Source organism: Oculina patagonica, chromosome 9, assembly GCF_052425735.1.
Source record: "Oculina patagonica isolate OP01 chromosome 9, crgOcupat, whole genome shotgun sequence".
Lineage (NCBI taxonomy): Eukaryota > Metazoa > Cnidaria > Anthozoa > Scleractinia > Oculinidae > Oculina > Oculina patagonica.
Genome location: NC_135766.1, coordinates 14,150,092 through 14,162,444, shown reverse-complemented (window position 1 = coordinate 14,162,444; position 12,353 = coordinate 14,150,092). Strand labels below are relative to the sequence as shown.

The following is a 12,353-nucleotide window of genomic DNA, read 5'->3' as shown; positions in this document are numbered from 1 at the left end:
GGCATTGGGACAGGCGCTTATTTGCATTTCTTTTTTAGCTATTTGTAGGTCTTTGTGGGTTTGATGCTAAGCGGTACCGTTCTGTTCACAAATATCACGCCAAGCGACAACTAATTTATGGTGCTAATTTTATTTTACTTTCGTAAGGAAATATTATATTAGTCTCTGATGATTGAAGTGTAGTAAGCAATAAATAACGTATAACTACAACATTGCAGTCTTTATAATGTATTTCAGGTACAGATGGATGTAACTGCTATACTTTTGTTTGTGGGAAAATAAAAGTTAATTTAGTGGGTAGTTTTTGTCTTCACAAACTCTCCGTTTTCCGGCTCTGTTCTTGCATACTTCATCAATACACGTAATGCCATATGCAAGTCCTATTCTCCCCATTTTTTCTTTAGAATAAAAGTTGGGTTTAATATCTACTGAAATGCTAGTCCATCGCAGGGTTACCCCCAGCATTAAATTCGCCGGTACTCATTCATACACCTGGGTGGAGAGAGGGACTGTGAGAGTCAAGTGTCTTGCCCAAGAACACTTGTAACGCAGTGACCCTGGCCAGGGCTCGAACCCAGACCGCTCGATCCGGAGACGTGAACATTCAACCATCAACCATATGGCCACCGCGCCAACAAAAAGATACATTATAACTTAACAATAATTAATAATTTAAAGGTTTTGATTAAAGCTTACCAGCTTACTACCCAGTAGGGGATTCCTCCGAACCCACACTGCTTTAGAGTGTTTTTGTTTTAAAATAGTTTTAAAAAATTAGTTTTTATCAAGGCTCTGATGACATCAAAACTTGAATTGACACCTTTGAGATGTAACTACACCCCCAACAAGGCTAGTTTTTCCTGTATCAATATGATTTTCACTGAATGATACGATTACAACATCAAAACTTGAATTGACATCTTCGAGATGTAACTCCGTCATGAAAAGGACCAGTTTTCCATGTATCAATAATTAGATGTATGATTTGAAACAGTTGCAACATTTTAAACTACCACAAATTTTTATATTGTACGATCATGCATAAAATATATTATAGGTACCCTATTCACGTTATTGTTGATATTGCTAAGCTACAACTGCATTGAAAGTCAGCTAGAAATCAACATTGCATGTTGGAGTAACCATGTACATTCTAATCGACTTGAAGAGCAAGAGCTTTAGCCATCAATCTGTCCGTCATAGGTGCTTTATCTTTTTTGGCTTTTCTCTCAGCAATGAGACATCTGAAAAAAGGAGAAAGGCTAAATGAAATTTCTATAAAATGTGTCAGATCAGATCAGATCAGGTCAGATCAGTGGATTTCTGGAACCGTAATATTCTGTTTATCGTTAGCTTGCAGTAAATAGCTTGCAGGATAAGGTTTCTTTATCACGATTATGAAGGTCTAAGGGCCTGTTTACATGATTCCGGAATGAGTTCATTCCATCCCCATACATTTCTCTGTATCTGTTTACATGATACCGAGACGAAAGTCAAGTCATTCCGGAATGAGTTCATTCCGGTTTTCATTCCGGAATGAAAGTTTCGTTTTGGAATGACATTTCATTCTGGTATCATGTAAACACAGAATGAATTTCGTTCCGAGATGAAACTGCAACTCGTGAAACCACATACGGACTCCACAGTTTAAATTCAGAACGAAAAAACGCAATAGCATTTACTCTTTAGCCCAAAGAAGCAGCTCTATGGTCAAATTACTCGTTAAAATTGCAGATACGGCCATTCATTGGCACAAAAACGTGTTTGCGCGAAACATGCGCCACCTTGTTTTGATCTCGCGCGAAAACCACGCACGTGAAAATGCCTTTGGTTGAACCTGGCGACTCTGTCATGTAAATGCAGAACGAACTTCATTCCGGAACGAGTTTCATTCCAGAATGAAAGTCATCCCGGAATCATGTAAACAGGCCCTAAGATCTGAGTCCTTTCAAGGCTAGTGTAGTCTCTAAGCATTAAAGCTGCGGGTTTTTTTTTCAGTTATTTTAAACTCTCTTTAGTTTGAGAAGTTGATATTTGCGTTCTTGGAACTCATCTGCACCGTTCCGTTTCGCTACTCACATCCATCATATAATTATTTGGGTAAACTCTTATTATAGTTGCGGAGAAGGAAACAAAAATAAACCATTACCTGACAAATTGATGATCTTCTTTACGTTGCGACTGCATGGCAGCATTGATCAAAAACAGTTCGTACACATCACGCTGAAGAATAAATAAAAACTTGACATTAAATCAAAAACAGCGTGGCCGAGTCGTTTATGGCGCTGGTTTTGAAATCTGGATCTGGATTTGTTCTTGGTCGTCCTGAGTTCAACTTCTGATCATCGATCATGCTTTGTAAAAGCCAACTGATCTCCCTGTCGCCAGTTAGGATTTTTTTTTGTCGCGTTATGTTTATTTGAAATTTATGTTTCCTTTGTTTAAGTGCCATGACATTTTTTTTTTACATCAACAATCTGCGACCAGGCCGGGTACCTTTCTAAGGGGTCTTTCCAACCCGATTAAAGAAAGGAAGAAAAACGTCAAAAAACGTTAAACAGAGTTTGTATTTAAACATCCTAAAAAAATGCGGCTTCCGTCATATCTGAAAACGTAATTGCACATTACTTAGAAAACAATGGTCAGTAAAATCTTGTGCCAGGTGTCTTTAGCTTACAGACTTGGTTTCTTGATAATTTCCATTCGGTAATATTAATAAAGCATTTCTTGTTGCTGTTGTTATTGTTAAGTCAGGGTTAGAGCTTGCTCTCTGTTTCATATGGGAGAAATTTGGTTTCCTTTTGATAACTACGAATACGGTATTACTTACTTCACACCTGAGAGTTTAAGACAAAAAACTATTACGCCTAAACAAAAGGTTACTAATTTTTAGGCGATTTTACAGTTACTCATATAAACGGGACATGTTTTCATTCCTTACCTGAGCTCTACTTCCACCCAAAAGTTCTACTTTGTAGCGCAGAGGTTTTAATATCTCCACAGCCTTGTCAAAGTTTCCCTGGAAAAGAAAAACATTAAAACTGTAACACTTGATTTAACATCAACTAAAAAGGTACAAGTAAGCCACTCTCAAACAGATGTACACGGCACGCATACCTTGTCGGCCTCCACAAATGCTTCACATACGGCAAGACCAACATCGCGGGAAATCTCACAGTTAGGTCCTGACCCATCGCTGAAAATAACAATCATAGCTCAGCTAAAGTACAAAACCGATTTTCGCAAAACAACGCTACGACGTTTCTAATACTATTTTCAAGTCAAACGTAAAGTCTGCGTACGAGATAAGTGGTCTATCTAGCAGACTACTTATTAGTCTGTCACCCTAGGACGCTAACCTTATCATAATACCGTAAAATTCCGGTTATAAGCCCTGGGCTTGTACAACTTCGTAAGTGGTTTTGGGTAGGCTTTTAAACGGAGGGGCTTATAAGCGGGATTAAAAAAAACGTTTCGAAACAAGCCACAGGATTGTGAATCGAAATACGTTTTCACGTTAAAAACGCATAATAAAGCAACATTTAGCCCTGTTCAGTACTGTCATCTGGCAGAGGGGGGCTTATATCCGGGAACGCTTATAATCGGATGTATTGTTTTTTTAAGATAGATGGGCGGGAGGGCTTATAACCGGAAAGTTACGGTATAACAGTAGTGTAGCAGTTGTTATTGTTTTGGGGCTAATGGCATTGTGGTAGCGAGCCATGCATGTGAGACCTTATGAGAGCTGTTACCCAACCCAAATTCGAGCGGGGAGGGAGGGGTGGGGCTAGGAATACTGTTTCCGTTGTTTGTTCAATTTTTTCCCGAAGGGTAGCGAGTCAATCATGTGAACTGAACCTTGTGAGAGCTGCTCCTGTCCCTGTTAGTACAATGTACATAATGTACAAGCACTAGCTAACACCAGTGATATACCTGACGTATTTTCGCAAAGAATCTAACAGCTTCATGGTCAGGTCTTCATTCTTTGCTCCCAACGTACTCATAAGCATATGGCTGTCTGTAAAAGCCTGGAAAACATTATCAGAAACCAGCATTTCTTTCTTTATGTAAACAGGGGAAGAAGGACCATGGGAATCAACTACCTAACACAGCTAGTGAGTGTCCAGATTTCGTTAGCATAAAGCAACTAAAAGTCATTCATCACAGGCTACCCTCAATACAACGTATGTTGTTGGGTTGTCCTAACAGACTGCAGTTACCCATTTATACACCTGGTTGGAGAGAGGCACTGTGAGAGTAAAGTGTTTTGCACAAAAATGCAGCAAAAATGTGCCCACGTTGAGCTTGAACTCTGAACTCCTATCCATTAAACCAAACACTTGACCACAGTGCCTATAACAGCCTGGGTACTCACACACAGCGGTCAAACGCAGCATGCGTGCGCAGTTCCTGTGTAATTCCCGCCAAACTTTTCCATACAAAGTCTTAAATTTTTCGAAAACTTTCGCTTTAAAGCCAGAAGTTAACGCCGTCCCTGGAAAGTTAAGGTTTATACGCCGCTTATGGATTGGAAATTTGATAATTCATCTTCACTGATCATGAGTGTCCCAGCTTGAAATGTTCTTTCACCGTACTATTTCTTTAAAAATTTCTTACAAAAGTTTGCCCATTTCAAGATGAAAGTTCGAGGCGGCGAAGACCGGATGTGACGTCAATTTTTGCGTTTGACCGCTGTGTGGGGTACTCATCTCTTTTCTGAACTATTTTAACACTGCACTCACCAGAAAGTGTGGGAAGCATAGTGGCTAAATAAATAGAGTGCTGGACTCCAGATAGAGCAGTCCGTGTTCAAGTCTTGGTTGGGGTCATTTGCATTTTGTTCTTGAGCAAGACACTTCACTCTCACAGTGCTTCTCTCGACAAGCGAATTTAATGCTGGGGAAACAACCCTGCAATGGACTCGATTCTCATCCAAGGGAGTATAAATACTCCTAGTTGCTCCATGCTATGGAAACTGCAATAAGCTCCCGCCTGATGGGACACTAGGTGGCAACGCAGACTGTACTTACTACTCACCAGAAAGTGATCATCAGCATGTCCTTCCCAAAACCGACAGAGCTGCTCCCATCTGTCACCAACATCAACTCCTAGCAAGATAAGATTTTTGAAGTTGCCATTAAATAACTGTTGTCTAGATAATTATGCATGACCTCCCAGTCAGTTGCCATTAGTGTACTGTTGCAGAAAATGTCCATGACATTCCCAACACCCCTCTTTGCTTTACCCAAGAACACAACACAATGACGCTGGCCAGGGCTCAAACCCAGACCACTTAATCCAAAGTCCAGTGCATTAATCATTACTGATAAGGCCACCACATTTTTCACAGTCAAGAGGCAGCACCTCTTCCGAATCCTCTCCCATTCAATCATCTTCTTAAAGTGCTTTGTAAAGGTAACAACCCTGTTGGCTTTGCACACATGTTCTTCCTCTTGACTAACCTTCAAATTTCAATCTGTACAACAGCGATGAACCATCTGACAGCTGAAACGTTTTATTCTCTTTACATCTTGGCATTATCTGCAAGTCGAGTAATGGAAATCACAACACTGGTGTTAAAATGATTTCAAACAAAATCAACTGGCAGGGATGTAGATAGGAAATCACTAAAGCCAGCTCATCAACAAGCCCAGCTAGCTTCTGTGGCCTTACTTGGCACGTCTAAAAGTTTACCTAAATCTTTGTTTTTATGTGAAATTTCAGCCGGATTTAAGTTCTCTTTCAGCCAGTGAAATTAGTCAGCAGTCAGCCCTTAGTGACATCCCTGAACTGGTCCATTAGTAGAAGGTACTTGTACATGTAGATAGAAGACGCATTGGTCAAATGGTAAGTGGTTCACACTCTGAATTCAGTACAGGTTTGAGTGCTGGCTGCATAGGGGCTGTATTGTGTTGTTGGACATGACACTTTTATAATTGATTCCCACTGTCTATTTTTACCAGAGTGCATAATTGAATGCTAGGAAGGAGGGAGGGATCGAGGTACCTAATAATTATTAAGGATAGCAATATGCATTGATTTTTTTTGTGCTAGCCTGCGTTGTGCCCTGTCACTAAAAACGGCTGCGAGGGAGACTAGCATCTTAGCTGGGGGAATTGTAGACATGTAGACAATCCAACCCTCCAAGTTTATTTTTTTTCCTTACGGGCCACTTGGCCACCAACTGCTAAAGTTTGGTTGCCAGTAAAATATTTTAGTCGCTTGGTTAAACTCAAGCTTTCAATCCTTCTTCTCAATTATAAGTCACCAGGCTGGCGACTTTGGTTCCAATTTAGTCACCAGCTCCAAACTGTGAGTCGCCATGGCGACTAAAATGGTCTTAACTTGGAGGGTTGCAATTCATGTTGCGGGAACTGTAGTTAGGGCTGCCCTTGAAATGGCTTTGTAAGCAAGGGGATCAGTTTATTACTCAATTCTTAGCTACCTTAAATTCAGTTCCCACTCTTAAATTCTGAACTCAAAATTTGAACACCCTTAAAAAAAACTGAGTAGAAAGGGGCTAAAGTCAAATCTGTTGTCTGCTGTAAGAAAAGCAGTTGTGAATTGAACCGACTGAACTTAAAAAAAATGCCTGCATAAGAGGCTATGGGTAGATGTACATTTAAGTAGCAATAAACAAGGTTGCTCTACAGAAATAAACTTATTTACCTCTGTGTCAAAGATGTTCAATGCCCCTTCATAATCTCCCTGTTCAAAATAAATTAAATACTGGTTAGAAAACATCAGTATCAGCAGAAAGTGAAACTAAATGGATTGTTGATTTGAGACTGGTAGCAAATCTAGGTAAGTGTAAATTACAGTCAGCAGATAATTATGATTATTATTCAACAGATGCGCGCACTGCCCATATATGGTCAAAATGTTAACGATATCTGTCATCCGTACATAACAGATATCCTGTGATATTCGTAGGTTGCGAAGATTCGTTTGAAATCTTGTAAAGCGCGGCACAATTACAGTTTTTCTATGTGCGAAATGTGTTTCGTTGAATAATAAAACAATTATCCTGCTCAATCTTGCGGAATATATGGCCTCGTCAGCTAAGTATCAGGTGATATTCCGCGCAATTTCGCAGGATAATTGTTTAAAAATAGAAGACTCCCATCAATCTGATTAGCTATCTCACTGTTGATTATTTGCTGATATACCATGATTGCATGGGCAATGCCCATCGAAAGGACATAATCTAACACCTAAAGTTGTTGGAAATTTCTGACTGTGACTTATATTTCCTATTTTTCAAGTGTCTATTAAAACAATTAGACTACAAGTTTACCTAACTTTTTATGATCATAAACAACTACTTCTTGTGAAAATCTCTCCCTCACCTTTGTACAAAACCCACCTTTTCTACATAATACAAAGCCCAGTGCCAGAAATTATGGCTGGCCAGTGATTCACAAGGCTGTGAAGAAAACAAAATAGCATGATTATTGTTGTCATTTAGGTACTTACAGAACATTTGTATAAATGCAGTTTCAATGCAGTTAACCAGCTGCCTCGTGGAGGATGGGTGCCTGGGATATCTGGGGTTTTCACTAAGTTCAGCCCCTCCCCCTCCCCCCAGGTAGAATGAAGCTGCCAAGGCTGGCAAACCCTACAGAACAGCCATGAAACTCCCCACACAGACACCCGTCACAGACTCAGTCAGTGGATAAGAAGTGAGAGGACCTCGGGTGAAAACAAACATCTCTGAAAAACGCACCATGGTACAACTACATGTACAACTACAAATTAAGCTGATTTTCAAGCAACCGCCTATTAAACAATAGTATAGAAGCTCCAATAAGCTTTTAATTTTACTGGTCATCTAGTCTAGTAGTTGCTAGATTGTTTTGGATGCTAACGTGACATTGTTCCTGTTGTTTGTTTCACTGTTCTCTCGAAGGGTAGCAAGTCACTCATGAGTCCTAAGAGCTTCTACCTGAACCCTATTTAACCTGCTTTTTGGTGATGTGTAGTCAAATGTTTAGTGCTGAAAACTTGCTTATCTAGAGCAGTTTGCAGTAGCTGTCATTTTTTATTATCTATGGTGCCTTCTACCTCAAAATGTATTGATCATACTGGCATTGGTTACAATGTACATGACCTTGCTAAATACTCAAATAATCAAAATCAAATGCAAAAAGGCTGTCAAGCCATAACGACTAAGGGGCGGATCCAGGATTTTTCTTAGAGGGGGTGCACCACTAAGGAATGGCATTACTGACTTTTTTGCAGAATACCAGTTGTATTAGAAAGCTGCAGGTCATCTTAGGGGGGGGGGGGGTGCGCACCCCCTGCACCCTCCCCCTAGATCCACCCATGCGACTAATTAAAGAACTGAGACATACCGCCCAGTCATCCCTCGTTTTACTCATGAATTCAATTCCTTCATCTTGTCTGCCTTCCATCTCCATGACATGTGCTAGACATGTGTTGCCCATGTGTCTTTGGGAATAAGCGCTAAGCCCTACAACGTAACACAACATTACTCTGAACACATGCATGTAAAAATGCTTTACTGATGATCAATCTATTTAAACAATAGTCAGAATGTTTTTGTTGGGGAACTATCAGCTGATAGTAAATGCCCTGTGGAAATTTGCAGATGTTCTTAAAACACATGTACATGTAATAGCCTGAGAAGTGAAGCTTCCAGGGCTAATATGCTAGTTTTAAGAACATCAAATTCCCAAGGGGCAACTACATGTATCATGTACATGTAATGTAGTCCTGAGACAGAAACACTCTACATATGGTTTTTATTGTTTACCACTAAATTTTCTTCCGTGTGTCCACTCCATCGAAACAGAACCAGACAAGAAACCCATTAAATGCAGTGAATTTGGTGGGGTTTTTTTTGTCTGTAGGCCTGCTTGTTTACAAAATACTATAAAAAAAATACTATCTGGCCATCCGGGCATGTCTCTTGAACAGGCACTATTTAAACAATAGAGTGTTTCTGTCGAGGAACTATCGGCTGATAGTTGTCCCGCGGATATTTGATGTTCTTAAAACAAATAAATGTATTAGCCTGAGAAGCGAAGCTTCGAGGGCTAATATGCTAGTTTTAATTTTAAGAACATCACATTTCCAAGGGGCAACTATCAGACAGATAGTTCCGTGACTGAAATACTCTACTGTTTTTATTGTTCACCCCTAAACTTTCTTCCGCGCACCAATAAAATCAAAGTAGACCTATGGTGAACACGTGGATAACGGAAATTATGTAGAGATGAAACATGTTAGTGAACTTGCAATCATTGGTCTACTATTAAAGCCTTTTAAAACTGGGTTGTCCTAAAACCAGGAATGCCGGAAACCCGGAATGCCGGAAACCCGGAATGCCGAAATGCCGGAAATCCGGATAAGAAAGCCAGGAATCCTAAAACCCGGAATGACCTTTTTTGAGTACGCCTTTGGGCAAATTTCCACAGGGCATTTACTAGTTGTTTCACCTTAACAGTCCAAATTATTGGATGATCATTTTTTCGTCTTTTCCCTATGCTGAGAAAGAGAGCACAGAATTGGTGGAACCACAAAGTGTAAGGCAGTGGTTATGGTTGATGCTCTTGCTTGCCACCCAAACTCTTGTAGAGCTGTCATTCTCTTCAATTTTTTTGCAACTCTTAATTCTTGCACTTTGAAAAAATGGAGAACTAAGAACAACCTATTAAAACATTTTAAAATACAGAAAGTAAAAACAGTTAATTATACCACTGCATTTTATTTTACCTTTTATGAAGGTAAATGAAAAAATGTGGCCTGATGGGGTGGCAGATCGAGGAGTGTCTGTTACCAGTGTTGATCCCTTCTTTAAGTTTCGGATTATTGTCTTTTGTGAGCAATGATTCTTCCAGTTGTAAGCAGACGGATTTGAAATGTAACTTCTTTTTGCATTTTTGCATAAAATTTTTACAAAAATCTGTCATGAATTCACCTAGTGGGAATCATCTGAACATTCTCCATGGACCCTAGCATCTTTACTTAGAAGAACCAAACAGAAGTACTTACAGTTTGGTCTATAATATTTAAATTTAAGGAGTGTCATTGTTACCTTTTAGCCACCGTTACTTTGTCTAAATACCCGACACTTAAAAGGTTATTTTAAGCCATGGTTTAGCAACCCTATAAACAGGCTATAAACTAGGTCCATGGTTCGTACAATCTTGAAAAGATCTTGAATTTTAGTAGTCGTCTTGAAAAGTCCTTGAATTTGGTTTAGTCCTTGAAAAGTACTCGAATTTCCTCCTTAGGTCTTGAAAAGTCCTTGAAATTAATGGCTTCTTGCACGCCCTATTAATTTTTTGATAAATTATATTAATTTGGTAAAGAAAGTTTGGCGAGGAACAACTTCAAAAATACGAAAATACTATAACTTGCGAAATGTCCACGGTCTTAAACTTGAACGCCTACATGAAGCATAACGTAGATCTTTGCCTCAATTTCATGCACATTAGGGCTTGCACCAGGTCTCTGATGTGGGGTTCTTTGCCAGTTTTGTTAGAAGGGGCAACATGGCTGAAAGTGCATAGACATGTAGCTCGCTCAGTCCTTGAAAACAACTTTTTGTTCTTGAAAAGTCCTTAAAAAGTCATTGAATTTTGTTTGCTTGAAATTGTAAGAACCATGTAGGTCCTACTTCCCTACACTTGAAAGGCAAAGGTTACTTGTTCTCTGTGAAAGTCGTTTTCTCCAGGTAGCACTACAACCTCTAGCACTATTCAGTTCAGCTTCTTGACAAAAACACTGCCACTTTTTTAGGCAGTCGTCCTGGGGTATTCCCGTTCATGCTAACAAACATTCATTAAACTAAAGACAAAGGTATTTTTAAATTCTTTATTCCATAATATGCTTACATAAATAGTTAAATACATCATTCGTATTTGCGAGTAAATACCTGGCAGCTTTACACATGTAAACTGTACCTATAGACGAGGTTGTAAAAAAGCTGAAATGTCTTTCCTGTCCGTCTATGTTTTTTAAGAACCTTCTGATCTGCAACCCTCGTAGCAGCTTCACAGAGATCTCCTGGTCTAAAGACTTCCACACCAAAAACAAGGCTTGAATTCATCCATTGTGTTGTTTCGGTAAATGGTTTCATAGCTCAAGTTTACGACGGAAAAGATTTTGTAGTAGCGTCGACGGAGCAGAAAAGTTTTTTTTTTGCTTGCGGGAACACAGCGGGCGATCCCGAGCGGTCAAGATGGCTCCATCTTGACCGCTCGGGTAGCCAATCAGAGCACGCGATTCGTTTCATCTTGACCGCTCACGGAGCTAGTCATAGAATAATCACCGTTATTAACCTCTGTATTTTGCTTCCTGTATTCCGTATTTATAAACATCGTCTAATCGATAAACATTACATAACCGTTTAAGGAGAACGCACTACAAAATGTTAAAGGGAAACTGTTTTATTCAAGGGTGATCAAAATAACTTTATAAATTAACACTTTAGTCCGCGAGTAAGAATTTAGACAAGGATTTATAAAAATTTTCAAGCGTCTGCAATACAAAATTAAAATTCATACAATGATCACTAAAAACGTCAAAACAATGAATGTGTCACTATAAGACACAACATTTACTCGGTTGACTGAGTATCGAGAAATTTGAATTTTACGGAGATTGTTTGACATTGAACTTCAAAACAACATCGTATAAAAGCCATTTCTGATAAGAACCGTTAGAGATATGCACAAGAAGGAAAATAAGAAGTTGGAACTCAGATTACAGCGGCTTTTTGGTCTGTCTCAATGCTGTTTAGAGAACATAACTATTAGAAAACGGTTCAAGTATCGTTAACATGGACGCGGGGGAGCCTATGTTACTGTTTTCCAAGTGTTTTTAATTGCGATCGAGGTATAATACGTAACCGTTTTTAAATCGATGCGGTTTCGCCGTTTTTGACCGTTAACACGACCAACGAAACCGTATTGTTTTGAAAACTAACGTGGTTTTCTCGATCGGCGCCGTGTAAACGAAAGGCGCAACCGCATCAAAAGCGATGCGGTTACAAATGAAACCGCGTGAGTGTAAATAGTCCCTCGGTGCTTCGAATTTATAAATGGAAATGTTATAATGTCAGTTAAACAAAATTATAAAATTCATTTTATGCAGCATGACGGAAAGAAGATGTCAAAACAATCACTGTATGTTACTAAAAGAGAATGAAAAACTGTCACCATGTTATTAATAGCTAAAGTGATTATTGATTTTAGATCGTCTCAGCAACGCGTTCGAACCGGAATAGCTAAGGGGGCTGAAGGAAGTTAAATCGAAAAATCAAAGTTCTGGCGAGCCCTGGATAACATATATCTTTCAAAAAATTGTGAACAGATCCTTTAACA

The 12,353-nt window shown here is 39.3% G+C and overlaps 2 protein-coding genes across 2 annotated transcripts in view; one reads left to right on the top strand and one right to left on the bottom strand.

The window, feature by feature from the left end:
• The window catches only part of LOC144666226 (uncharacterized), a 59,055-nt gene that overhangs the window by 20,897 nt on the left and 25,805 nt on the right, over positions 1-12,353 (top strand). The window lies entirely within an intron of this gene.
• Positions 626-8,399, bottom strand: LOC144666272 (tetratricopeptide repeat protein 38-like). Its single transcript, XM_078527686.1, has 10 exons — positions 8,355-8,399; positions 7,367-7,426; positions 6,670-6,708; positions 5,463-5,541; positions 5,038-5,108; positions 3,934-4,028; positions 3,118-3,196; positions 2,942-3,019; positions 2,150-2,223; positions 626-1,244 (listed from the first exon to the last, which is right to left on the bottom strand). The coding sequence occupies exons 1-10, from the start codon at positions 8,379-8,381 to the stop codon at positions 1,154-1,156; spliced, it is 693 nt and encodes a 230-aa protein (XP_078383812.1). The 5' UTR covers positions 8,382-8,399; the 3' UTR covers positions 626-1,153.